The sequence below is a fragment of the Salmo trutta genome, chromosome 12, assembly GCF_901001165.1.
Source record: "Salmo trutta chromosome 12, fSalTru1.1, whole genome shotgun sequence".
Classification (NCBI taxonomy): Eukaryota; Metazoa; Chordata; class Actinopteri; order Salmoniformes; family Salmonidae; genus Salmo; species Salmo trutta.
Window position 1 is genome coordinate 33,711,501 of NC_042968.1, and position 27,395 is coordinate 33,738,895.

Consider the following 27,395-nt stretch of genomic DNA (forward strand, 5'->3'; position numbering starts at 1 on the left):
TGGCCTTAAGAAAACGAACAGTTATTACCAGTAAAGTGACAGACATGCTTTCAAATGTCACTGTACAGAGACGTCATTGTTTATTTACCTCCAGGTATTTGATGTGGTAAGATTCATAAATATATTTTATTATAAATCACAGAAAAATAAAACATATTTATTTTGTACTGTGGACTGAAAACGAAATTCTTTGTACACCTTTTGCAGTTGGTATAGCACTATGATGGAATATATTCTAAGGTCAATCAATTTTTTTCTGAACCAGATCTAGCCTAGACAGTGACTGCTTCCAATACAAGACTCTGAATAACAGGTGCAAACAAGTAGCTTGTTGTCATATTGTAGATCCCAAATTGATCCCAATGCTTCCATTGGCAATGATAGAAAGACCCCAGGACTCATGCATGGTTGTCCAACATAGACTCCAGAAGTCTGGCACTGTTTGTGATAGCTGTGGTCACCACAATGAATTTAAGACCTAGAAACACCATAGAGAGAACACATTATCCACTTTTATTCAACTTGTATTTATACAGAGAATACCAATTGAGAGCCAAGGTCTCTTTTTCAATGGTACAAAGTAATATGGAGAACCTGCTTGACCTATATAAAACATGTATTGTAAACTATGTAGTCACCAAAATAAATGTATAACCTAGGAGAAATAGAGGTAGAAATAGGGGCATGAACATATCTTTCCCCTAGCTCACACCCTCTACATTTTCCCTGTCAGCATTGGGATTCAAACCAGCAACCCTCTGGTTACTGGCCCACCTCTCAAGACTTCTGCTGTTCCCTAGATTGGCACACTGCTAAATTTCTAGTACTACCACCCTCCAGAATCCCAATATAAAGCCTTCCTTACCTTTCTCTCTGCCCAGGAAGCGTAGTGCTGAGATCTCTGAGAAGGTGCACCCACCCAGGAACATGACTAGGATGATACGCTGGGAATCAGTCTTCACCCTTGCGTCTGATCCGTTACTACCTGCTGAGAGAGAGGGGGGAGGTAGAGAGCGAGAGAAAATAAAGAACTTAAATGCTCTGAGTGTTCCCCTTTCCTCTATGGACTTTCCTTTCAAAAGTGCCTTTTACATACATTTCAGTGTCAATGTCAAGCCCACTTGTCTTACCTGTGACTGCAAATTCATGTCCGTTGAGCATGCGGGTGACTTCCTCCAGCCCTGTCCAGCCATCACGCTCCAATACCTGCAGATGTAGCACAAGCGGAATACTTTTTATTATATCACTAATTGTAACACACTTCTGTCTTAGTATCCATGAGTTCATTCATATTGGAGTCCACCTACCTGTTCGATGAGTTTGCAGCTCAAAGGAATGTAGGCTCCACTGAAGATATAGGCCATGTCTCGAGGGACACGGAGGTCATATTCTTCATCCGACTTGGGCACCTTGATATAGATATAGTAAGGACACCTGGTTTCATTGCAATACTGTTTGGTTATGGAGTTATTTTAGGGCAGTGTTTCCCAAACTAGGGGTCGTGATTTGAAAGTGGGGTCCCGAGAGAAACTTTGAAAAAAATATATATAAAGAAAATCGCTCTTAGTTCTTAGAACCAGGGTTTCGCCAGTAACCTCCGGTAGCCACTAGATCCAGTTGTAATAAACAGAGCGGTTTCTGTTTTCTTCCTACAAATTTGGCTCTATCTTTTAAATGGTTCAAGATACTAAATATAATGACCCCATTACTGTAAGATTAGACTCTCAGGAACACGTCTGTATCTTCTGTTTCCCTCCACAATGACCACAAGCCACGCAGGTCTCATTAGAACAGACTGGACAAGACCAGGCACCAAATCAAACTGAAGATCAGACAACATTATTGCCTGATGATCTTCTGAACTTATACCTTTCCTGGTGCATTTTAGTCACTTCAAACCATATTTCCTTCAGATTGAAATACTGACAAAAGTACTGTCAGACTGATTTATCATAGACTGTCATAGCCAAAATTTTAAAAGTAAACATTTGCCGTTGATTACATCAGTTTTTTGACATGGTGGGGTCAACTTTTTATTTATGTCAAAATAGGGTCACGGCCAAAAACGTTTGGGAGCCCCTGATTTAGGGCGAGTTTCCTGGCCCTTTCCCAGCCTAGTCCTGAACTAAAAACAAAGTTTAATGGAGAATCCAGGATTAGGCTTAATCTGTGTACACGAATCCGCCCTATAATGTTTAGTGAAATTTCATTAAGTTAAAGTAACTCAATACATGGCTATGTTTTTAATATGGTAATTAGGTTGTTCATTAAATTAAAAGACTACATACCAGATTGAGCCTCCTGCCCAAGGCACGGAAATTGCTCTTCTTGGCCAGGGAGGAGAAGGCATCAGTCAGCTTTCCTAAAATAGAACATGTTGAAAGATTCAAGTGCTGATATTTTGCAGAGCATCTTGTCATTGTCAGGACTCTAAAGTACAGTATATCTATGATGTATATTTTGTGGGTAGTAGTAGTCTCAAAAACTAAAATCACTGTACCCTCACTTGGTTCAGATCAGTCAGTCTCTCACTATTCTTAATTAGCTTAATTTCCTTATCCCTTTTCCTTATTACAATGACTTGACAGGTCAAAGTAACATTGAGAAACCTATTCAGACATTTCATCAATTAGTGGTGGTCACTTAGGAAAGGAAACGAGGAGAAAAACAAAGTAGTTATATACAGTAATGGTATTGGGACCCAACCTATATTAAATACAGTAACTGTATTGGGACCCAGCCTGTATTAAATACAATAACGGTATTGGGATTCAGCCTGTATTAAATACAGTAACGGTATTGGGACCCAGCCTATATTAAATACAGTAACGGTATTGGGACCCAGCCTGTATTAAATACATTAACGGTATTGGGACCCAGCCTATATTAAATACAGTAACGGTATTGGGACCCAGCCTGTATTAAATACAGTAACGGTATTGGGACCCAGCCTGTATTAAATACAGTAACGATATTGGTACCAGCCTGTATTAAATACAGTAACGGTATTGGGACCAGCCTATATTAAATACAGTAATGGTATTGGGACCCAGCCTGTATTAAATACAGTAACGGTATTGGGACCCAGCCTATATTAAATACAGTAACGATATTGGGACCCAGCCTGTATTAAATACAGTAACGGTATTGGGACCCAGCCTGTATTAAATACAGTAACGGTATTGGGACCAGCCTGTATTAAATACAGTAACGGTATTGGGACCAGCCTGTATCTGACCTGCGGTTTTGTCGTTGACCAGTTTGCCCACTCTGCTCTCCATGACAGTGAGGGTCTCTCCAGGCTGCTGCTCCACCAGCAGGCCTAGCTGCTTCAGGTTGGAAAACGTCAGTAGGTGTTCAATGCCATAACTCTGAGAGAAGAAATAGGACAGAGAACTATATAACAAGGAAAAGGCTCCAACAAAACAAAAATGGAAATACAAAGATACAGAATTAATCCAGTCTAAATGCACATTACACTGATGGTGTAACACAGTAACACACTAGCGGGCAAAATCTGGCCTGGGATGTCATCATTTTATGGTTGTAAAATGGTTGGTTGTATAGACGTCTTTTTTTCCTGACAACGTCAATATATCTGGGACTGGGAGAGGTCATATTTTTCTGGTCACTAAAAAGATTTGTACCCCCCTAACAATTTTTACAACCAGTACACAACATGACCATGACATCACAAAATATGTCAGCCTGACATCATTGCAACCAGTTTTTCCCAACCAGTGCTAGATATCATTTAAACAATACCTATGATAGCAGAACCCACCTGTAGAAACTGGGCTTTTAATGATCGATAATCTTTGGGAAGGAGGCCTGAAGGAAAATATAAACAGCTGATTTAAAAGGACAAGAATCTTATCATGAGACCAATTATATTTTCATGTGTTTGGTTAAAAAACATCTCTGTGATGACTCACCGTTTTCTGTGAGAGACAGCAGACAAAGGAGTCTCATACTTTCCACCATAGAGACCTAAGGTGGATGATAACACAATAAGGTGGATGATAACACAATAAGGTGGATGATAACACAATAAGGTGGATGATAACACAATAAGGTGGATGATAACACAATAAAGTGGATGATAACACAATAAGGTGGATGATAACACAATAAGGTGGATGATAACACAATAAGGTGGATGATAGCTTCCTCCAGTGTGGTCCCTGGCAACAAGGTTTACAGTTTGATGTGGTTGGAGAGAACAATTATGTGCCAGGATGATTGATGAATACAACCTGCAATATAAATCTAATTGGGCGATTTAGCACTATGATTACCTGTATGCATGTACCATTCATAGAAATATAATGAATAGAATTGATTTGGAAGCTATTCATTATATTTCTATGGTACCATTATCTTCCAGACAATCTCACCTGCCTATTGATATGCTCCTCTATGTAGGAAATACATTCACGGATTTCAAACCCCTCCAGTAAGGCTGTCGGGTGGGGAAATAAGTATCAGTTATTATGCAATGCAGGAAATGAGATTCATATGGGGAAAAAACATATGCCTCAAAGTACAGTATAGACTATGTAATGTAATATTACAGTGCTCTGTCTTCAACAGCTCTTGGAAGTCCTGCTTCGTTTTCTTCTTCATCATCGACTCACTGGCACCAATATCTGAAGAGAGACATGTCTTTTTAAAGGGATACTTTGGGATTTTTGCAATGAAGCCCTTTATCTACTTCCTCATAGTCAGATGAACTCATGGATACCATTTGTATGTCTCTACATCCAGTATGAAGGAAGTTAGAGGTAGTTTCGCAAGCCAATGTTAACTAGTGTTAGCGCAATGACTGAAAGTCTTTGGTATCTAATAGCATACTAGCAGTTACCATAGACTTCCATTCATTCATAGGATCCTGAGTGGCGCAGCAGTCTAAGGCACTGCATCGCAGTGCTAGAGGCGTCACTAGAGACTCGGGTTCGATCCCAGGCTGTATCACAACCGGCCGTGACCGGGAGTCCCATAGAGCGGCACACAACTGGCCCAGCGTCGTCCGGGTTAGGGGAGGGTTTGGCCGGTGTAGCCCGTCATTGTAAATAAGAATTTGTTCTTAACTGACTTGCCAAGTTAAATAAAAACGAAATATAAATTGCGCTAACACCAGTTAACAACTTCCTTCAAAATGCACACAGACATAAAAATGGTCGCAACCAATTCATCTGACTCTGGGGAAGTAGAGACTCAATACTCACGCAGACTGAGGAGCCGATGCTCCTGTTTTAACCCTTTCAGCTCCTCCGACACAAACGTCTTCATCTGTTTAATGTCCATTCCACTACGCTTCTGTAATGACAGAGACGGAGAGCGATGAATAATCGTCAAACATGAACTTCTACTCTTTGATGTAAAGAAAGTTCTAAGAGGACATTTAAGACAAATATTATGCATCCACGCAGGGCAACGCTTCACCAGGGGGGCATTGTTGTAAATTATAAATGTGCTGTCAATCAGCTTACCATACCTAGCAAATAAAGGCAAACAAATAAATTGGAAGCACAAAGGCCCATAGAGATGTAAATATGGTCAGAATGAAACACTCACATCATATGCAGTCTGGAGGTTTCGGGCCTTTTGACTTAGGAAGCCAAACACCTGGGAGAAATGCTTGTTCCTGATCTCGTTAAAAACCTGAGAGAGAAACGCATACAAATTCCAGTGAGACTGTCATCCTTGTCATCCTTAAACCAGTGAAGGGGAAATGATATCAATTCAACCGTGTTATACTTCTAAAAGGCCAACCTTATCTTGAGAGTTTAGCATCACTTTTATACTCTTGTCAGAGGAGGTGACATCTGGACCAAACTCCACACATCTTATAGGACAAAGAGATGAATTATAATTCCATACAGACAATGGACATACAATGCATAAAATGGCATTAAGATCTTATTGCAACTGTAATGGTATACAGCAATAAGAGGCTTCAGTGTGTGTGTGGTCCTTGACTAGGACACAATATATAAAGACCACATTATTTGCAGTATAGCTATTTCAAAGTAGAGACTGTAATCAGAGCAAATATCATTGCTTACCACATTTAATTGTGAAAATATCATCCACAAGTCCTTCATAGACAACCTGGGAACACAGAGGAGTCACAAGGTCCACATCTGCAAAGACAATGAGAAAAAACATTAGTATGATATCAACTACTATTATGACACGTATTGTTATACTTAAAGGAGAATTCCATTCGAAATCCACATTTTCATACATTAGTCTGTGAGAATGAATAATAACACCATTATCCAAAAGCATATTTAAAATGTCAAAAAATGAGAGCAACAAATAAGACAAACGTCACAAGTGCCGTGATTCACAGTTCAAGAAAGATCTACCTCTGTCAATGAGAAACACATTTCCGATCTCCGCTTGACGCGCTCTCTGTTCCCCCTCTTCCACCTGCTCCCTCCACGATTCATACGCCATCTGAACCGGGCAAGAGACCAGACATACTGTTAACACTTACTCTATGAATCTCGTCTAAATCATGGTGTTTGAAAATCTAAATCATCTGTACCGGTGCTGCTTTCTGACTGTGTCTGCATTCAACAACATACAGCTCTACCTTGATGAACAAGACAAAGACTGGTTGGCTGAAGCATAAACAGACTGGCACCCATAGTAAATCATTCATTCAGTACCATCTAGAATCATAATCCCAGATGTATTTTAGTTTTGTTTTAATTCAGTACACAAGGCAGCTAAACGCTGAATTGCGGTATACAAAAGTACATTAAAGAGTGTTGATGTACTGAGCTGATCTTACCTTGGAGCATCGTCCGATCCCATACACCTTAGAGAAGGGGCCGTAGACAGAGTGTAGGAGATGCAGGGCACTACCCGCTGTTCTCACCCAGCGCTGGTCTCCCTCCTGTGGACACACAGGTCATGCGTGTTAGCAAAATAATGAGCACTATGAATATAACCACACTAGTCCCAGTACTAGGTTGTTAGTTATATGTCAAAATGTGTTACTCATTTGTTATTACACTGTACCTGCTTATGTAACTACATGTAAATACATCATTTTTGCATCATAAAGTGGGACTGATATTCCTAAATACAGCTCCCGTCAGCACTACTGTCTATCATTACCAGGAAGTTGTCTCTGAAGAATTCCGGAAGCTCCAAGCTAATGATGTCATCATCCAGGGGCAGGAGGTAGAATGACCACTCGTCAGTAGTCACATCTTCACAAGGGAGTGAAAAAGTGTCTGTTAACATTCAAACATCTGGAATAACAAAATATGAATATGAAATATCAAAAGACACCTACCACCAAAGATTCCCTGCTCCTCCAAAAGGTTCTCGCATGCATAAAACTGTAAGACACGGAAAGCGAGAGAAGAATGAGCAAAGAAAATAAATATAATTGTTTTATTGCAGAGAGTATACAATAAGTACTTAATAATCACCTTCTGAGGGCTAAATATGATCTTGTATCTTCTGTATCTCCCAAATGCTTTGTCTGCATTGACCACATCTGGAAAAGGAAACCAATTTGTCAGTAGGTATAAGAAACAGCCACGAACTGTCCTGTATAACTGCCCGTACGAACCACCTGCGAAACGGCACTCTACTCACTGCTGTCAGACTGTGTAATAACTCTACCTCTTAAATGGTTCCCCCCCATTCTAAAAAATGTACTGTAATGTTTCAAGTGTTCTGTATTATATTTATATAATGTATTATGTGTTATGTATTTAAATTAGTGTTTTGCAATTAGTAGTCATGTAAATTCTGCATTTCTTCAGTTTTATCTGTGAGCAAGAATAAATAAAGTCAAACTCATAACAGAGTGATTTCTCTCATTGTCTTCCCGATCAAGGACATGAAATCAGAAGCTTTTGTTTGCACAGTAACACAACGTACTCCAGAAGCACTGTCGATAATACCACTGATCCAGAAAAGACAAGGCATTTCAAAGTCTGGGACGACAGTAATTCATTTCTCAGGAAGGGAATAGCGTTGCTAACTTAATCTTTCACTGCACTGGCATCCCAACAATTACACTTTTATAAAATACAATATGAATCAGCTGATTTTCAATATCAGGGTGCCACCATTCTACTTACCACATATCCACTTGACAGTTTTTATTCTTGGACGGATCAGGAAGCATAGTCTGTCAAGGAAGGCACATTGTTATGGCTATGTTACCACATTGTTATGGCTGTGTTACCACATTGTTATGGCGGTGTTACCACATTGTTATGGCGGTATTACAACATTGTTATGGCTGTGTTACAACATTGTTATGGCGGTGTTACAACATTGTTATGGCTGTGTTACAACATTGTTATGGCTGTGTTACAACATTGTTATGGCTGTGTTACAACATTGTTATGGCTGTGTTACAACATTGTTATGGCGATGATACTTGTTCCTCCAAGACAATAAAAGAGAAGAAGATCTATGGAACTACAATAGGATTTGCTACTTACTGATCTGAGGTGCTGACAATGGGTTTGTATTCCACTTTGTAAAGCTTGTCCACATCATGTTGCTACAAGAAGAAGGGTGACAAAGATTGTATAGGACTGAACCTCATTGTAACCTGGTAAACTGATATATGTAAGGACAGGCATAATCAATATGGTATACGGCAATATTCAGAAACAACAATGACATGCACCTTTAGTGTTGTGACATTAGCAATGCGGTCCAGGGGGCTCATCAAATCTGCCTCAATGAACAGGTCCTTCCTCCCAGGTAGCTTTAAACCAGGGGAGTAAAAATGCAGTATGATGAGGATGAGGATGATGAATATACCTAATCAATCCCCAGAAGAGGAATTTAGGATTGCTCCCAGCAGTAGAGACTAATATACATTATAGAAACATAGAGGGACGGTTTCCCAGACACAGATTAAGTCTATAGAATCTCAATTTAAACAGATTTTTAGTCCAGGACCAGGACTGTCTGGGAAACTGACCCAGGCTTTACAACTTTAATAGGATCCATGACTTGTGTGAGTACTTGTGGATACTGAGAAACAAGACAATTGATAACCTGAGTGGGGGGAAGAAGAGTGGAGTAGTCCTACCTGTTCCAGTAGGTAAATGAGCTGGTCCCTGGCCAGCCTCTTGAGCAGAGAGAAGTCAGGGAGCTCAGGGGCATCTCTCCTGACACTGTGAGCCATGGGGCCTGAGGTGGAACAGAGTAGCACACCTGCCCAACCATTCACCTCCCTGGAAAATACAATCCAGCTGTGAGGGCTACCCACTGGGCACACTCTGGCTGAATGAACACTGTTTCCACGTCATTTTAATTAAATTAAGTTGAACCAACGTGGAATAGACATTGAATTGAGTTCTTTGCCGAGTGGGTAGCTTCACAATGACAACGAGCTAGCTAACGTTAGGCACCTAGCTAGAATTCGTAACATATTATACATATTGCAAATTCGTAATATATTGTACGTTTTGCAAATTCATAAAATATAATATGAATTATAATTTGTCAAATATCATACGAAATGGTTGATGGACATCCACAAATTAATGCATACCATACGAAATATAACATATCATACTAAATGGAATGTCTCGGATTTAAATACAAAATAATAAGAAATGATCTGAGACCAGGTGCCCCTACACACACACACACACACACACACACACACACACACACACAGCAGTAGGCTGTCCATTGTGTTGACACTGCAGCAGATACACATTTTGTGCCAACCTGTCACTCAATAGTTATAACTTTTAAAATAGTTTTATATTGGGACATTACAACAAAAACTGAGGGGGCACAAGTTTCAACTGAGGGGGCTAATCCCCCTTTTGGCTAATCGTGGAACCGGGCGAGCTACAGTATAGTGTATAATTTTTACTTTTCTAAACGTTAAAACAGAGCGTCGAATGTTCGTTTACATTGAGACAAATGCGGGTGTAACACCTGAACCCTTGAAAATCAACATACAGAGAAGGGTTTTCGAGAGCTAACGTTAGCATACTGTAGTTATCAGCTGATTTAGTAGTCACACCATGATTAACTGTATATGGCAATAAGGACGACGACAGTCATTAACACCACATGTATATACCGTTACTGTATAGGTTATTGGACGATTTAAAAATGTTAAATAAACAAAAATTCTCTATCAATTTTAGCTAGCTAGGTACATTACCTTGGTTTGTTTCCGTATGTGTGGATGGGATTTTGCGAATCTTTGTTTCACTACGAACAAGTAAATAGAGGGCACCGTATCTCAAGACATGACTGGAGAGAAATACTGTATGGAGAACTGTACCTAGTCAATGCACTTTACTGTTTAAGGAGGAAATGGACACTCTTGCAGCGTGAATGGAGAATGTTTTATGTACAAACCTGTCCATGGGGGATACAAGTGCTGCATCGTCATCTGCTGGCCTTGAGGTTAATTGTTCTCATTGTAATTTCGTTAAAATATATTTTTAATGTAATCAACCATATCAAAATTGGAAAATGACTGTTAATTGTAATTCAAAATCTTGTCTCATCAACAAATACATTTCTATGCATTCATTCTTTGTCTCAAGTGTTATGTTTTTGCATAGCCTGTCAAAGGTTTGTCTCGGTTATGTTTTAGGTTCTAGTTATACCTTAGTGGTTTTATGTCGGGCAGAATTCGTGGAGTACCAACATCCGGTTGAAACAATTTGATTTTGTAGTTCAGAAGAAAATTCTGCCACACATCGGCAGGGACGGCAGCAGTAGCAAGCTAGTTATGCACAACATTACTCTTACTAATATTTTCTGCATCGTATATTTTAAATGGATCACTTCGAGGAAGATTTAGTCGCTGCATTAAGAGAAATTGTCAAAGACGGAAACTGGCAATGTGTAGGAAAGAAGTGTGATTTTGACTCACCATGCACAAAGTAAGCAGTCCAATTAGCGAGAATAGCAGCAGCTAGCTAGCTAACTGTTGATCTCCCCAATGTATATGATTTATACACATTAGCTGCCCTTGTCTATTCTGAAAAGATGGTCTAACTTGGTGCATGACTTCTCTACGTTTCCCCAAGGCTGTACTCTGAGGATGGTGAACACATTGTCCTGGTTCACACAGAAGATGACAGATTCTGGGCTATGGATTCATCCTGTCCCCATGAAGGTATAAGTTAGCCTAATTGATGGCATGCAATTAATCACTCAGCACTATGCTATGGTAGTTTGCTGTTATGATGATTAATTCATAAACAACTACGTGGCTATAGGATAAATCAGAAGGATGAGAGTATGCTATAAGAAAGAAATGATCATGGTCACCATACTATGATGTCTTTCATCATTACAACCCCCGTCTTGGCGCAGGAGGCCCTCTTGACCTCGGTGACATTGAGGACCTGGGAGATGGGAAGAGGGTGCTGGTCTGTCCCTGGCATCACTTTGACTTCTGCCTGGAGACAGGTGCCTCTTCCATGGGACTACAGGTAGAGAGAGATGGTCTCCAACAGTGCCTATTTATTCCTAGTATTGTAAATATAGGTTTCCTGTAACAGTGTGATAAAGGGAAGGTTGATATGTATTACCACCATCGGCTTCATAAAGAAGTCAATGTGGCATTTATGTGTGTGTTTGGGGGCGAGAGACAGGCATTTGGAGTTGCTTAGAGAAAGTACTCACACCCCTGAGACAATCAGGACATCTTGAATTTTTAACAAATTCTGTAATTTGTCTTTCACTTTGAGAATGTGTAGTCGGCTGTGTCGATCACAAGCGGATAAAACAATCTAATTGAATCCCTTTTTATATTTACAACTTTGCAAGAGGTGTGAAGACATTCACTAGGCAATGTACTGTGTGTGTTATTAGAATTTTTTTCATTAAATAACAGCTTATTAATCAATAATACCATGAGACTAAAATGAAAGTTAGTTTTTCTGTCTACAGAACCAGGTGTATGAGGTCAGAGTTGTCCAAGACATGATTTATATCAACACACAGAATGAGCTGTGTCTAAGTCCCATCCCAGAGATAGACACAACATCTAATGGTAAGGCGATAGTATACCTAATGAACCATGTACACCAATCAAAGTTTTTTCTGACACTTACATAAAGGAAAGTACTGTAGCCTGGGTGACAGTCTGTTTCTGCACTCTTTCCATCTCATGGAATTGTGATGCCTAACTTGGCTTGATGATGAGCAGGCAAGAACACACAGATCTGAGCGCAGGCTAGTAGCTAAGATATTCTGTTCTGGCAAAGCTTTGAATGATGTTAAGTACATTAATAAGAGATCTCTTTTTGTCTCAGGCAAGTTGTCAGCAGATGATGTCGAGCCATCACCCTCTGAGGACACACTGTGCTTCTGGGCCACAAAGATCCTCTGCACACCGGACCCCAAAGAGAAGGCAAGCCCCATTCACACTAACCACCACACGAAGTGTTAAACTGGGAGGGAATGGAGTGTTGGGTTGTGTTCATTAGGCACCAAATGAAGAAAAAACATGACTGAAACAGGCAGAGACTCTCTGGACTTTCCATGGCAAAACATACAAAAATAGTTTTTGGTCACATACACAGATTTGCAGATGTTATCGCAGGTGCAGCGAAATGCTTGTATTTGACTATAGTGTAACGTTGATGATTTGTTCAACCCTGCATATCTCACTGGCTCACTGACTTTGATCCAATCCCTGTAGGTAGTCATGACGCTGGAGGTCCAGGAGAGGTGGAACAGTGGGGAGATAACAGAGGTGGGTCAGGCTACACCACCTGTCCAGCCAAGCAGGAAGGAGAACCTGACCGTACTGCAGCCGGGCAAAATCAAGCGTGGCAAAGGTGGCACACAGGTCATTGTTAAGAACACCCTCTAATCACTCAGACCAGACAGGTTGGCAGTATGAACTAACAAGTTCGGAATCTCTGAAATCCTAAAAAAAACTAGCCTAAAATCCCATTGAACTATAGAGGGATTATTCTCTTTAGCACTGTATGTAAATTGTAGTCCTGCATCCTAAATAACAGGCTCTCTTCTCACTATCTAGAACTGTCTGGTCAGCTTGCTGATGAACAGAATGGCTTTAGGAAAGCCAGAGCATGTATAGAGCACATCTATACTGTCTCTACAGTGGTCCGGGCTAGAATTCAAGAGAGAGAACCAACTTTTGCCTGTTTTATTGATTTTATGAAGGCTTTCGATTAGGTAAATAGAGAACTAATTGCTTTTAGACTGGGGTAAATCCATTGAATTCAATCACTTTTGACAACACCCTTTATTCAGGAGCATGTTGTGTCTCAACCGCGGACACAACACAAAAACCTCAGATGATGTAAAGTAGGGTTTAAGCTACAACATATGCGAATATGAAAAAAATCGGAGTTTACGTGTTTTTACATAATTGACATAAGGTAATTTTTTAAATATATATTTTTAAAATGTAGTTTGACAACCCTATTTGTTGTGAGCTTTTGAATTATATCAAACTCAACCGTTTATCTTTTCCAGTGATGATGACATGGATGTCTCATGGTATGGTGGGGTATGCAAAATGGGTCAACTTTGAGCACATCTTATCTCCTGAATGTTTTGGCATTCAGGTCCAAAAAGTAACTTTCTGACCACTTCTTCCATGAGCAAACATGTATGGAAAGTTTTGTTTAAATCAAAAGGGAAGCTGTCAAAAAGTGATTGAATTCATATGGATTTAACCACTAATTAAAATGGGAATTGATGGAAGATTCTCTGATGTTATCAAACCTCTTTATCTGGCTCCAGTTGCCTGTGTTCAGGTTAATGACCTGGTTTCCAACCCCTTACTGTGTAAAGCAGGGAGACGTACTCTCACCCACTTTATATACTGAATATGTTAATGATTTAGACCAAATGAAAAGGACCTTGGTTACTGTGCTTATTCTCAACTGTATCAATCCTGTGTGTGTCCAGTGATGGACTATGCTGCTGGGGTATGGGGATCCAAAGTACATACTAATTGTAACAATGTTCAAAACAGAGCAATCCGCTGCTTTCTTGGTGTGCATAAACTGACTCGAAACCTGGCCATCTGTGGAGATATGGGTTGCGAAGTTAGTTAAAAAGGTGACATGGTACGTCTATGGAACAGACTGATGAATATGTCAGAACACAGAATCACAAAAAAAGGGTTTGACTGGGACCTAGATAATTACCTATTTTTTGTGAAACTGATTTGCAGTATATATTCAGGAACAAATTACCATGTGGTGTTAACCAAATCAAGGACAAGCTTTTTCTGATCCACAAGGAAAAATGGGCAGCTGATATATGGTTTAAACCTAAAAACAGAACATACTGTCATCAAAGAGAACTATATCCCTGAGCCATATGTCCTCCTGAACCTAACAAAAAGCCAAAGGTCAGTTTGTGCTCAACTCCCATCCGGCCCTCTCCCTCTGGCTTAGAGAAGGGCAGATTTAACACAGTGCCTGAAGAGGAGATAATTTGCCTACTGTGTTGGGAAATGAAAAACGAAATCCATTTAGTGTTTTATAGCCCATTGTATGACGATCTGAGACATGTTATTTTCTGTAAAAGTGTTTGGTTCTAACCCTGAAGTATTCTGGTTACGGGACAAGCAGGGGTTTGGATTTTGTTTCAGGCAGGGTGTTTGAGATTGCTCAGTTTGTTTACTCTTTGTGTAGTGTACTGTTTGTGTAGTGTGGCTAGATGGTAGCTGTACTGTTTGTGTAGTGTGGCTAGATGGTAGCTGTACTGTTTGTGTAGTGTGGCTAGATGGTAGCTGTACTGTTTGTGTAGTGTGGCTAGATGGTAGCTGTACTGTTTGTGTAGTGTGGCTAGATGGTAGCTGTACTGTTTGTGTAGTGTGGCTAGATGGTAGCTGTACTGTTTGTGTAGTGGGGCTAGATGGTAGCTGTACTGTTTGTGTAGTGTGGCTAGATGGTAGCTGTACTGTTTGTGTAGTGTGGCTAGATGGTAGCTGTACTGTTTGTGTAATGGGGCTAGATGGTAGCTGTACTGTTTGTGTAGTGGGGCTAGATGGTAGCTGTACTGTTTGTACTGTTTGTGTAGTGGGGCTAGATGGTAGCTGTACTGTTTGTGTAGTGTGGCTAGATGGTAGCTGTACTGTTTGTGTAGTGGGGCTAGATGGTAGCTGTACTGTTTGTGTAGTGTGGCTAGATGGTAGCTGTACTGTTTGTGTAGTGGGGCTAGATGGTAGCTGTACTGTTTGTGTAGTGTGGCTAGATGGTAGCTGTACTGTTTGTGTAGTGTGGCTAGATGGTAGCTGAACTGTTTGTGTAGTGGGGCTAGATGGTAGCTGTACTGTTTGTGTAGTGGGGCTAGATGGTAGCTGTACTGTTTGTGTAGTGGGGCTAGATGGTAGCTGTACTGTTTGTGTAGTGGGGCTAGATGGTAGCTGTACTGTTTGTGTAGTGTGGCTAGATGGTAGCTGTACTGTTTGTGTAGTGGGGCTAGATGGTAGCTGTACTGTTTGTGTAGTGGGGCTAGATGGTAGCTGTACTGTTTGTACTGTTTGTGTAGTGGGGCTAGATGGTAGCTGTACTGTTTGTGTAGTGGGGCTAGATGGTAGCTGTACTGTTTGTGTACTGTTCTGTTTGTGTAGTGGGGCTAGATGGTAGCTGTACTGTTTGTGTAGTGGGGCTAGATGGTAGCTGTACTGTTTGTGTAGTATGGCTAGATGGTAGCTGTACTGTTTGTGTAGTGGGGCTAGATGGTAGCTGTACTGTTTGTGTAGTGGGGCTAGATGGTAGCTGTACTGTTTGTGTAGTGGGGCTAGATGGTAGCTGTACTGTTTGTGTACTGTTTGTGTAGTGGGGCTAGATGGTAGCTGTACTGTTTGTGTACTGTACTGTTTGTGTAGTGTGGCTAGATGGTAGCTGTACTGTTTGTGTAGTGTGGCTAGATGGTAGCTGTACTGTTTGTAATTTACTGTTTGTGTAGTGTGGCTAGATGGTAGCTGTACTGTTTGTACTGTTTGTGTAGTGGGGCTAGATGGTAGCTGTACTGTTTGTGTAGTGTGGCTAGATGGTAGCTGAACTGTTTGTGTAGTGTGGCTAGATGGTAGCTGTACTGTTTGTAATTTACTGTTTGTGTAGTGGGGCTAGATGGTAGCTGTACTGTTTGTAATTTACTGTTTGTGTAGTGGGGCTAGATGGTAGCTGTACTGTTTGTAATTTACTGTTTGTGTAGTGGGGCTAGATGGTAGCTGTACTGTTTGTACTGTTTGTGTAGTGTGTCTAGATGATAGCTGTACTGTTTGTAATTTACTGTTTGTGTAGTGGGGCTAGATGATAGCTGTACTGTTTGTAATTTACTGTTTGTGTAGTGGGGCTAGATGGTAGCTGTACTGTTTGTGTAGTGGGGCTAGATGGTAGCTGTACTGTTTGTGTAGTGGGGCTAGATGGTAGCTGTACTGTTTGTGTAGTGGGGCTAGATGGTAGCTGTACTGTTTGTGTAGTGGGGCTAGATGGTAGCTGTACTGTTTGTGTAGTGGGGCTAGATGGTAGCTGTACTGTTTGTGTAGTGTGGCTAGATGGTAGCTGTACTGTTTGTGTAGTGGGGCTAGATGGTAGCTGTACTGTTTGTGTAGTGGGGCTAGATGGTAGCTGTACTGTTTGTGTAGTGGGGCTAGATGGTAGCTGTACTGTTTGTAATTTACTGTTTGTGTAGTGGGGCTAGATGGTAGCTGTACTGTTTGTGTAGTGTGGCTAGATGGTAGCTGAACTGTTTGTGTAGTGTGGCTAGATGGTAGCTGTACTGTTTGTGTAGTGTGGCTAGATGGTAGCTGAACTGTTTGTGTAGTGGGGCTAGATGGTAGCTGAACTGTTTGTGTAGTGGGGCTAGATGGTAGCTGTACTGTTTGTGTAGTGGGGCTAGATGGTAGCTGTACTGTTTGTGTAGTGGGGCTAGATGGTAGCTGTACTGTTTGTGTAGTAGGGCTAGATGGTAGCTGTACTGTTTGTGTAGTGGGGCTAGATGGTAGCTGTACTGTTTGTGTAGTGGGGCTAGATGGTAGCTGTACTGTTTGTGTAGTGGGGCTAGATGGTAGCTGTACTGTTTGTGTAGTGTGGCTAGATGGTAGCTGTACTGTTTGTGTAGTGTGGCTAGATGGTAGCTGTACTGTTTGTATAGTGTGGCTAGATGGTAGCTGTACTGTTTGTGTAGTGGGGCTAGATGGTAGCTGTACTGTTTGTGTAGTGTGGCTAGATGGTAGCTGTACTGTTTGTGTAGTGGGGCTAGATGGTAGCTGTACTGTTTGTGTAGTGGGGCTAGATGGTAGCTGTACTGTTTGTGTAGTGGGGCTAGATGGTAGCTGTACTGTTTGTGTAGTGTGGCTAGATGGTAGCTGTACTGTTTGTGTAGTGGGGCTAGATGGTAGCTGTACTGTTTGTGTAGTGGGGCTAGATGGTAGCTGTACTGTTTGTGTAGTGGGGCTAGATGGTAGCTGTACTGTTTGTGTAGTGGGGCTAGATGGTAGCTGTACTGTTTGTGTAGTGGGGCTAGATGGTAGCTGTACTGTTTGTGTAGTGGGGCTAGATGGTAGCTGTACTGTTTGTGTAGTGGGGCTAGATGGTAGCTGTACTGTTTGTGTAGTGGGGCTAGATGGTAGCTGTACTGTTTGTGTAGTGGGGCTAGATGGTAGCTGTACTGTTTGTGTAGTGGGGCTAGATGGTAGCTGTACTGTTTGTGTAGTGTGGCTAGATGGTAGCTGTACTGTTTGTGTAGTGTGGCTAGATGGTAGCTGTACTGTTTGTGTAGTGGGGCTAGATGGTAGCTGTACTGTTTGTGTAGTGGGGCTAGATGGTAGCTGTACTGTTTGTGTAATGGGGCTAGATGGTAGCTGTACTGTTTGTGTAGTGGGGCTAGATGGTAGCTGTACTGTTTGTACTGTTTGTGTAGTGGGGCTAGATGGTAGCTGTACTGTTTGTGTAGTGTGGCTAGATGATAGCTGTACTGTTTGTACTGTTTGTGTAGTGGGGGTAGATGGTAGCTGTACTGTTTGTGTAGTGGGGCTAGATGGTAGCTGTACTGTTTGTACTGTTTGTGTAGTGGGGCTAGATGGTAGCTGTACTGTTTGTGTAGTGTGGCTAGATGGTAGCTGTACTGTTTGTGTAGTGGGGCTAGATGGTAGCTGTACTGTTTGTGTAGTGTGGCTAGATGGTAGCTGTACTGTTTGTACTGTTTGTGTAGTGGGGCTAGATGGTAGCTGTACTGTTTGTGTAGTGGGGCTAGATGGTAGCTGTACTGTTTGTGTAGTGTGGCTAGATGGTAGCTGTACTGTTTGTGTAGTGGGGCTAGATGGTAGCTGTACTGTTTGTGTAGTGGGGCTAGATGGTAGCTGTACTGTTTGTGTAGTGTGGCTAGATGGTAGCTGTATTGTTTGTGTAGTGTGGCTAGATGGTAGCTGTACTGTTTGTGTAGTGGGGCTAGATGGTAGCTGTACTGTTTGTAGTGGGGCTAGATGGTAGCTGAACTGTTTGTGTAGTGGGGGTAGATGGTAGCTGTACTGTTTGTGTAGTGGGGCTAGATGGTAGCTGTACTGTTTGTGTAGTGGGGCTAGATGGTAGCTGTACTGTTTGTACTGTTTGTGTAGTGGGGCTAGATGGTAGCTGTACTGTTTGTACTGTTTGTGTAGTGTGGCTAGATGGTAGCTGTACTGTCTGTGTAGTGGGGCTAGATGGTAGCTGTACTGTTTGTGTAATGGGGCTAGATGGTAGCTGTACTGTTTGTACTGTTTGTGTAGTGGGGCTAGATGGTAGCTGTACTGTTTGTGTAGTGGGGCTAGATGGTAGCTGTACTGTTTGTGTAGTGGGGCTAGATGGTAGCTGTACTGTTTGTGTAGTGGGGCTAGATGGTAGCTGTACTGTTTGTGTAGTGGGGCTAGATGGTAGCTGTACTGTTTGTGTAGTGGGGCTAGATGGTAGCTGTACTGTTTGTGTAGTGTGGCTAGATGGTAGCTGAACTGTTTGTGTAGTGGGGCTAGATGGTAGCTGAACTGTTTGTGTAGTGGGGCTAGATGGTAGCTTTACTGTTTGTCATTTACTGTTTGTGTAGTGGGGCTAGATGGTAGCTGTACTGTTTGTAATTTACTGTTTGTGTAGTGGGGCTAGATGGTAGCTGTACTGTTTGTAATTTACTGTTTGTGTAGTGGGGCTAGATGGTAGCTGTACTGTTTGTAATTTACTGTTTGTGTAGTGGGGCTAGATGGTAGCTGTACTTGCCTTGATTATTGTACAGTATATGCATATAATTTGTACAATCTTATTTTGTTTTGAGTACAAGGAAAATGGTACTGTGTTTAGTAGTGTCTTGTAAGCCCATGTGGGCTGAGCGCCAGCAGATACTTAAATAAATCACAATCAATCATGTAGCCTAACAAATAGAAGACTAGACATGACTGAATGACGATAGAGACAGGTAATGGTACTGTTGAGAACATATCCCATGCCAGTATTGGACTACACAACCCCTAGATTACCATGCTAACTACCCACCTGTCGCAATAAAATAATCTCTTCGGAAGTCAAATCAAAGTTTGTCATTTGCACAGGATACAACAGGTGTGAAACAGTACAGTGACATGCTTACTGCAAGCTCTTTCCCAACAATGCAGTATTCAATATAAAGGTAAGAGAAATAATACGAAGGAAAAACAGAAGAAGAAAAACTAGATTGTAAGCTCTATAGAGGATCAGTACCAACACCATCATTTCAATGTGCAGGGATACTGGAGTAGTTGAGCGAGATGGGTCAGCAGGGGTAAAAGTGACTGTCAGCAGTATAAATCATAGAATACATAGTAGCAGCAGCGTAAATGGTGTGTGCATGTGTGATGTGTGTGGCATTAGCATTCGTTGTCATGGTATTAGCATTCGTTGTCATGCCATTAGTACATATAGTACGGACGAGGCTATAGAACTGCAACATTCCATGCTTCATCAATGATGATTGATATGAGCATGTGTGTTTACTATGTGTCTGACCAGGCTAGCAGGATAGCCCTCCTCCACTCCCTGGCTAACATAGAGCAGTGGGCTATAGACCTGTCCTGGGACGTCATCGCTCGCTTCTCATCGGTCAGACTGGACACTGGAGAGCCCCTGCCCCGCCAGTTCTTCAGCGACTTTGTCAAAGTGGCCGGAGACGAGGCCAAGGTCAGTGTCCTAACATATATTTAATTAATGTGGTCTGTTATGTGTTGTTTTAAGTATAGTTCACTTTCTGAAGTTTCAGCTTATTGTTTTAAAACAAGCTGAAACAAAAAAGTTGAATAATTCTTTAAGAATGATGCACATTATTGTTATGGATGTCTGTTGTTCAAACGTCTGTACTTCAGATATTGGTAGTCCAAGTATATTTAGTATGTTTATATTTGTATAATACTGCAAGGCAGTGTTCCTCAAGGAGGATAAAAAGTGGTAGTACTGTATCAGTTGTGAGTAGTGGATGGACTGTTACCCTGGGAGTACAATGAATTTCTACTGTTCCAACAGCATTATCACTTACTAGAGACGAGGATCACAGAACTCGACAGCTTTTTTGGCGCGTTACCTGTTCATAATGGTGGGTGGTTCGCTGGCTTCTCCAGACTAAGGCCGGGGTTCAATCCGATCTCTTTTGTAGACAATGCGTCTTTGGAAAGGGAATGTTCCCCGTGTTCGTGGAGATCGAATTCACAGTAAACAATGCATATATCAGCTCAATCGGAAATTAACTTTTAAGTATCAAGCGTGCTATAATGCAGATTGGATTGAATCCTGGCCTAACTATTAATATCATCACAGTTGGTTTTATGAAAAAATACATAACATTTTCAGTGCACCCAGTGTAAGTTGAGCTTCCTCCGCTCGTCTCCACAGGACTGTGGCAGTCAGCAACGGATACGTCCCACGACCTTCTGGCGAGGCTAGCCATTGTGCATATGGTACATGAAGCCAGGTACAGCATTCACCTGAATTACAACACCAACAGAATATGATGTTATCAGTGCAGTGGAAACATTATGGTCCCTATTACCTTGACATCTTCTAATACACCCATGGGGTTCACATTATCTGAAAGGCTTGGATAGGTGTGAGAAATTTCACTCCTCCTTGGCCACAAATAACCACAGGGTGGCTAAAACAAAAACTTGGTGAAATTCTTGGCTTTTCTAATCGACTGGGCTCGGGGAAAGTACATCTACCTAACTCCCTCTCTCTCCTCCTGCAAGGGGCCTGGATGTGCACCCCCAGACCCTCTCCCGCTTCGCTGCCCAGGGGGACTGCAGCTCTGTGGAGGTGCTGGAGGTTATCTACCGGGATGAGATCACTCACGTGGCCGCCGGGCTCCGCTGGTTCACCTACATCTGTTCACAGGAAGAACGGGTATGGCTATAAGGCCATTATTTAACTACAGTTTAGTAGACTGAACAGTACAAATAGTTGCCTCTTTATAATGCACATTGTTGAAGAAATGTTTCAAATAAAATCACTGCCACATTACAATTGGGTTGATGGTAAATGTAGTAAATCACTGGTCTGGTAACACATCCACCATAGTTGCTGCAGCTGTGCCTCATCTAAAATTACATCCAAAAGTGTAATACATTCTAGTAGCTAATATTCAGCTTTCCTGATGCTCTTTTTAGGATTGCTTATCTACTTTCCATGACTTGGTGAAGCAGCACTTCAAAGGTTACCTGAAGCCTCCTTTTAACACAGAGGGTAGGAAGACAGCAGGGATGACAGAGGAGGTATGATGACACCCTAAACACATTCACACTAGCTAACGGCAGCTAGCTTTGACTAAAAGGAAACATGCAGTCTAAATCAGTGTTTCCCAACCCTCTCTTAACCACCAGACATTTTTGTTCTACCACTTCACTATACATCCTTATCACTAATGAACTAATTAGCCTACCAAGCACTTGATTGGTTGAATCAACAGGGCTAAAATAAAAGATGTGATCCTCCGAGGGGGTTGAACAACACTGGTCTAATTCACACCCACTTTAGTGAATAAATACATTTCCTTCAATGTTTTGTTTAAAACTTAGTCAGTGAAATGCTACAATTCTGAACTTTCTTTCTCTCTTCCATAGTGGTACGTGCCTCTTGTAAAGCCTCCCAGTTAACAGACAATGTCCCCCGAGACCAGCATGCTGTGACAAACACAGTTGCTGCGTCCCAGCGGGTGGGGGAAGCAGTTTCACACCAAATCTCATAACACCTGGATAAAGGTCCAACTGTTACTATTATAAAGATTTAAACTCAAACATGTCAGTAGCCGTATCAATGTGGTATTGCAATCTAATATCTGAGCCCAATGTAGATGACGTGGCATTCGATCATTGGTTAATTTGTGCAGCGCGACTGCAATGTAGTCGGCCTGGAAGAGTACATATATAAAACAGACCCCACCATCTCTACAATTGTGATAAATGTTACAAAGTCCAATGCATAATATGGTAATGATAATGTCATAGAGCAAATGACAAAGGCAACAGAACCTTGTAAATGTTTATTTATGCAAATACAACTCAAGTTATTTTGGTAGTCTAACGGGTTTGAGGGTTTTGCATTCGACAACATAAACTACTCACACACAACAGCCTCTCCATGATATCACTATTATTACATTCATGTGTTCCATAGGCTATCAGGAAATAGTTTCCAGTAGGTGTAAAACAAGAGAAAACCTTTTTGAAACAGAGCGTACTACCTGGACTTGAACAATAAGAAATGCTCATTTTTAGTTTCTGTTTCAAAACGTTTTGCCACGGTGTTCCCTGCTGAACACTACTCTTGTGTGTACTCTTAAATATGTTGTCTTAAAACAGACAGTATAGATCCTTTATTTTTTACAGGAAATGCATCTAATCAAATAACATTAAAGTAGGTTGTTGTTTTGTGTTTAATTACCACATCATGGTGTTTTAATGCACAGCGTGTAGCTGTGTCAATGAGTTCTCCTCTCCAGCTGAATGTAATTCAGTCCTGTCTCTGTTACTGTGGAACAGGCACTCCTGCTTGGGGGGGCCAGATCTGTTCTGGAAGCTCTGATGGAGATATCCGTTGTAGAAGTCTGCTGCCGACAGTCTCTTCTTCAGCATCACTGCCTTGAATCCCACCCAGCCATCCTTGACCACCGAACACACAAAAAGTGCTTGTCATAATTTATTTTATGGGATACATCAAGTTAATTTGTATTATGCCATGATACATCAGGAAGTAGATAATTTTTCATTAATATTAGACATATTTCAATAAGACAAAAATTGAAGTGTTTTGACATAATAGTAAACCATGGAAAGTGTCAAGGATGAAAAGCCTGGCTCACGCACCTTACAACAGACAGCCAAGGTGTTGGATTCTTTCTGATAACTCATAGATCCTGGCACTGGTATCCTCCCTCGACCTGTCATTAAAACAATCACAACCTTTCTCAACCGAAAATATTCAAAACGGATGTTACCAGACATTGTCTCCGCAGCGTGTGGACTCGAGCACTACTGCTGCCGATCCACACAGTTACTTACCACTAGCTGACTGAGTCAACCACCATCTACCACCAAGCAGTGTTGGAAACAATGAAGAGTCCTGATTAAAAGAGGAAATGACCTGATAGTGAAATGTTGCATTTGCCAACAAAGTCCAGCAGCTTTATGGTCTTGCCCATCCAAATTGTTCTCAATGGAATCTAATGAGAGAGAAGAGGGCATTATTTAACACTCCTGGACAATGTGTGTTTAGAGGCCAGTCACAGTAAATCAAGGTCATGTTGAGTATGCACAAAATTAGAAAATCATCTTGAAACAGGTGAGGAACGGCCTGAAATCGGCCAATAAGACTGCTCACTTTAGTTTTACGTTTTCTGACTTTTCTAGTTTCGTCCCAACTGAACGTGACTGGTCTGTCTTATTACCCGGGATGCGATGGCACGAAACAGGCAGTCGATCTGGACACAGGTCTGCTCCTCCCATACGATCCAGCTCATCGATGTGCTGATTTTAGGGGCTGTTGAGAAGAGTCAACTCTAAGCTGAGGCATGAATGGGTGCTTAGAAAGTACACACAGCTTTCACCCTCCTGTAAGTTGCAATTCTTGCTGATTGTTTATCATTCAAATTGTAATTACTACTAGCATCAAATGTCTGGTTGAGCAAATAAATGTTCTTACCTAAAGTGGCACCATCTTGAGCTTGCTCCATTCGGTTTGTGATTCTCTCTGGAAGGGTCCTTAATGTGTCAATCAACTGTTCAAGCAAAATAATAAAGGTCCCATATAAGAGGGCTTACATTAACCATGACTGGTTTCTGACAAGCCTCTTCAAATGGATTGAGCTCTGTGGATGTACGTCCCAAATGAGTGAGCTCAAATCACACCCTATTCCCCATGTAGTGCACTACATTTGACCAACAGAGTCACATAAGACTCGAGCCACGTAGTGCACTGGATGGGAATAGGGTGCTAGAACTACACAGTGTGAAGTGCACTCACCAGCTGGGCTCCCTTGGTGGCCAGAGTAGCTCCTAGCTGGTCAGCTGTGAAGTTGTCTGGGACCTGGTAGATCTCCTGGTGAAGAATGGGACCCACATCAAACCTGTAACAGAGACCAGACCAGAGACACTGCGGTTTACTGGAACACAGAGACACCCTGCGGTTTACTGGAACACAGAGACACCCTGCGGTTTACTGGAACACAGAGACACCCTGCGGTTTACTGGAACACAGAGACACCCTGCGGTTTACTGGAACACAGAGACACCCTGCGGTTTACTGGAACACAGAGACACCCTGCGGTTTACTGGAACACAGAGACACCCTGCGGTTTACTGGAACACAGAGACACCCTGCGGTTTACTGGAACACAGAGACACCCTGCGGTTTACTGGAACACAGAGACACCCTGCGGTTTACTGGAACACAGAGACACACTGCGGTTTACTGTAACAGCGAGATCAGAGATACACTGAGGTGCAAAGGAATAGCAGTATGCGCTTTGACAGTGAATACAGTAGTAGAGTACACTATTATATATAGGCCTATTGCAATCTGGTGGCCTCTGGAGACTTTATGGTTAATTTTCCTGGACCCAGATAAAGCTGTCCTGTACAGGACTATAACACATGCTCAATGGGGAAAATCACCATTAAAATGGCTTTTCAGTCCAGGATTAGGTTGGGAAACCATCCCTAAATATGCATTTCAACAAACAACCATCTGCTAATGTCCTCCCTCACTTTTGCTTGTCGATAGTAGGTCCATGTTACTGGCAGATGACTGGTCCCTTTCATGACTTACCAGAAAGTAGCTCTGGGTCACGTTAGCCTACCTCTTTGGTCGTATCTGCATGACGCTGACCCCGGTGATAGTGTCTCCGTGTAGGATGGTGTGGAACACTGGGGCGGGGCCGCGCCATCTGGGGAGAAGGCTGGGGTGGACATTCAGGATCCCACTGGAATAGAGGCAACAGACACACATGCTGCAACTCTCACAATCAAACAGATTGGACACCGTCAGGGTTTGACTCTTGGGAGGTGTTCATAAGATTGACACTTCTTGGGGAGTCTGCTGCTTGTGTAGCTGATATTGAACATAGTAGCTACCATGGAGCAAGTGATGTCGCCCGCCCTGAGATCTACAAGTACATTCTGGGTCGCACACAGGAACGGAAGCTATAATGTTACACTTGTATTGCATGAGTCACTTTCAGAGAAGTTACTCACCATGGAAACTGGTTGATAAGTCCTTCCCGAAGCAAGCAGCCAAATGACACCACCACCCCGACATCGAACCGCCCTTGAAGATCCCCGAGAGGCCAGACATGAACGGGCAGTTTGTTTTGATCAGCAAAATTCTTCACAGGGACGTCATTGGATAGTGTGACAACCTCAAGTGATTCCACAACTCGGTCATTGGAGTACCTGCGACAAATAATGACAGCAAACAACTGACATTAGGCGACGAGAAGTTACTCTAGCCTGGTCCCAGATCTGTTCGGACTGTTGCTCCAACTCTTATGAGACAGCACAATATGGGACCAGGTTAAAGTTACTCCCTGCAAAGACTCTCCTCTTTGCTCACTGGCAGGTACATTGTTGTGGGTGTCATACCTAGACGCAGAGAGCAGCTTGAGGGATTCAACAGCAAAATCATCTGTCCCAAAGAAAAGGACCCTCCAAGGTGGTTCTGTTGATAAGTAGTTCCTAGTGGCAAATAGGCGGGTCTTGCCAGGGACTTGTTCACAACGTCTATGTTTCTCCGGCGTTCTTTTGACCCACACGCCAACAGATGCATGCCTCTGGGTGCAATAATTGCAAAAGCCATGGAGTATTTTCAGACCCATTACTTTTGCCTTGACATTGTTCCACATCTGTCATTGGTCGGGCGGGCATCTACCAATGCCACCAGTGTGTCAAAATTAGCTAGCAATGCTCGACTCCAATATGGCTAGTTTATTCGTCAAGGCAAGCTCAACAAATTACACGAGGGCCCCTCTAGAATTAAGATTTATTCGTGTGACACGCTTACCTTTAGCGTTAATGAATATTGTCCAACATTTACCTTGATTAATGTCAGCTATAACGTTAAGGTATTTCTACATACGGGCGCCGCCATGTTTTTTTCTTGACATACACCATGTTTCCGGTTCTATCGAAAATAGTTCTCCCTTCGTTTGATCAGACACTTTTATTTCCGACTAGACAGTGACGCCTTGATCACACCGATAGTACGCCTGCGCAAAATAGAACGCAGCATCATCGGGATATGCGTGCAACAAAAGTTCAACATTCACCTTCTGCTACCATTTCTGTCAACTCGTCCACGCATACAGTTTGACGCATACATTTTTTAAATCCTATGTTTAGCGCCACATAGAACGCATTACAACTGCCTCTGCAAAGCAGCGTTCCATTGGAATGAATGTACTTCTGGGGTCCCGGAATTTTTATTTATTTTTATTTCACCTTTATTTAACCAGGTAGGCAAGTTGAGAACAAGTTCTCATTTACAACTGCGACCTGGCCAAGATAAAGCAAAGCAGTTCGACACATATAACAACACAGAGTTACACACGGAGTAAAACAAACATACAGTCAATAATACAGTAGAAAAATAAGTATATATACAATGTGAGCAAATGAGGTGAGATAAGGGAGGTAATGGCAATAAATAGGCCATGGTGGCGAAGTAAATACAATATAGCAATTAAAACACTGGAATGGTAGATTTGACAGTAGATGAGTGTGCAAAGTAGAAATACTGGGGTGCAAAGGAGCAAAATAAATAAATACAGTAGGGGAAGAGGTAGTTGTTTGGGCTATTTATAGATGGGCTATGTACAGGTGCAGTGATCTGTGAGCTGCTCTGACAGCTGGTGCTTAAAGCTAGTGAGGGAGATAAGTGTTTCCA

General features: G+C 41.9%; 3 protein-coding genes across 5 annotated transcripts; 1 reads left to right on the plus strand and 2 right to left on the minus strand.

Moving 5' to 3' along the window:
* Nucleotides 1–136: 136 nt before the first annotated feature.
* On the minus strand, nt 137–10,268 carry LOC115203399 (vacuolar protein sorting-associated protein 33B-like). The gene is made up of 24 exons (XM_029768068.1): nt 10,181–10,268; nt 9,086–9,230; nt 8,675–8,755; nt 8,484–8,545; nt 8,115–8,164; nt 7,455–7,522; nt 7,316–7,361; nt 7,135–7,229; nt 6,806–6,910; nt 6,375–6,465; nt 6,066–6,146; nt 5,776–5,846; nt 5,578–5,664; nt 5,229–5,319; nt 4,575–4,649; nt 4,398–4,462; nt 3,936–3,990; nt 3,785–3,831; nt 3,239–3,371; nt 2,289–2,362; nt 1,308–1,409; nt 1,131–1,206; nt 866–988; nt 137–478 (listed from the first exon to the last, which is right to left on the minus strand). Exons 2-24 carry the CDS (start codon nt 9,179–9,181, stop codon nt 399–401), a joined length of 1,854 nt encoding a protein of 617 aa, XP_029623928.1. The 5' UTR covers nt 9,182–9,230; nt 10,181–10,268; the 3' UTR covers nt 137–398.
* On the plus strand, nt 10,072–22,541 carry si:ch73-314g15.3 (Rieske and Ferritin_like domain-containing protein). 3 transcript variants are annotated; one of them, XM_029768061.1, is made up of 12 exons: nt 10,072–10,428; nt 11,061–11,149; nt 11,350–11,468; nt 11,929–12,031; nt 12,294–12,391; nt 12,683–12,736; nt 19,986–20,153; nt 20,493–20,562; nt 20,859–20,937; nt 21,212–21,365; nt 21,629–21,733; nt 22,082–22,541. In XM_029768061.1, the coding sequence occupies exons 1-12, from the start codon at nt 10,205–10,207 to the stop codon at nt 22,112–22,114; spliced, it is 1,296 nt and encodes a 431-aa protein (XP_029623921.1). In that variant the 5' UTR covers nt 10,072–10,204; the 3' UTR covers nt 22,115–22,541. The 3 variants fall into 3 exon arrangements, with proteins under 3 accessions (XP_029623921.1, XP_029623920.1, XP_029623922.1); XM_029768060.1 differs by having other exon boundaries at nt 10,183–10,428; nt 12,683–12,832; XM_029768062.1 differs by lacking the exon at nt 10,072–10,428 and adding an exon at nt 10,688–10,913 and having other exon boundaries at nt 12,683–12,832.
* On the minus strand, nt 22,487–26,782 carry LOC115203395 (methionyl-tRNA formyltransferase, mitochondrial). Its single transcript, XM_029768063.1, has 9 exons — nt 26,096–26,782; nt 25,709–25,906; nt 25,315–25,437; nt 24,480–24,582; nt 24,159–24,234; nt 23,905–23,996; nt 23,601–23,679; nt 23,324–23,397; nt 22,487–23,119 (listed from the first exon to the last, which is right to left on the minus strand). Exons 1-9 carry the CDS (start codon nt 26,353–26,355, stop codon nt 22,916–22,918), a joined length of 1,209 nt encoding a protein of 402 aa, XP_029623923.1. The 5' UTR covers nt 26,356–26,782; the 3' UTR covers nt 22,487–22,915.
* Nucleotides 26,783–27,395: the final 613 nt, after the last annotated feature.

Excerpts from the sequence above, each read along its gene's own strand:
- LOC115203395 (XM_029768063.1), bottom strand. The coding sequence starts at position 26,355 with ATGTGGAACAATGTCAAGGCAAAAGTAATGGGTCTGAAAATACTCCAT. Across the intron at positions 23,680-23,904 it reads TTCGTGCCATCGCATCCCGG|ATTCCATTGAGAACAATTTG; the intron begins GTAATAAGACAG and ends CTCTCTCATTAG. Across the intron at positions 23,120-23,323 it reads CCTTGGCTGTCTGTTGTAAG|GATGGCTGGGTGGGATTCAA; the intron begins GTGCGTGAGCCA and ends TCGGTGGTCAAG.
- LOC115203399 (XM_029768068.1), bottom strand. The coding sequence starts at position 9,181 with ATGGCTCACAGTGTCAGGAGAGATGCCCCTGAGCTCCCTGACTTCTCT. Across the intron at positions 2,363-3,238 it reads GGTCAACGACAAAACCGCAG|GAAAGCTGACTGATGCCTTC; the intron begins GTCAGATACAGG and ends GTTCTATTTTAG. Across the intron at positions 989-1,130 it reads ACATGAATTTGCAGTCACAG|CAGGTAGTAACGGATCAGAC; the intron begins GTAAGACAAGTG and ends CCTCTCTCTCAG.
- si:ch73-314g15.3 (XM_029768060.1), top strand. The coding sequence starts at position 10,205 with ATGGGATTTTGCGAATCTTTGTTTCACTACGAACAAGTAAATAGAGGG. Across the intron at positions 10,429-11,060 it reads CGTCATCTGCTGGCCTTGAG|GCTGTACTCTGAGGATGGTG; the intron begins GTTAATTGTTCT and ends CGTTTCCCCAAG. Across the intron at positions 12,392-12,682 it reads CACCGGACCCCAAAGAGAAG|GTAGTCATGACGCTGGAGGT; the intron begins GCAAGCCCCATT and ends CAATCCCTGTAG.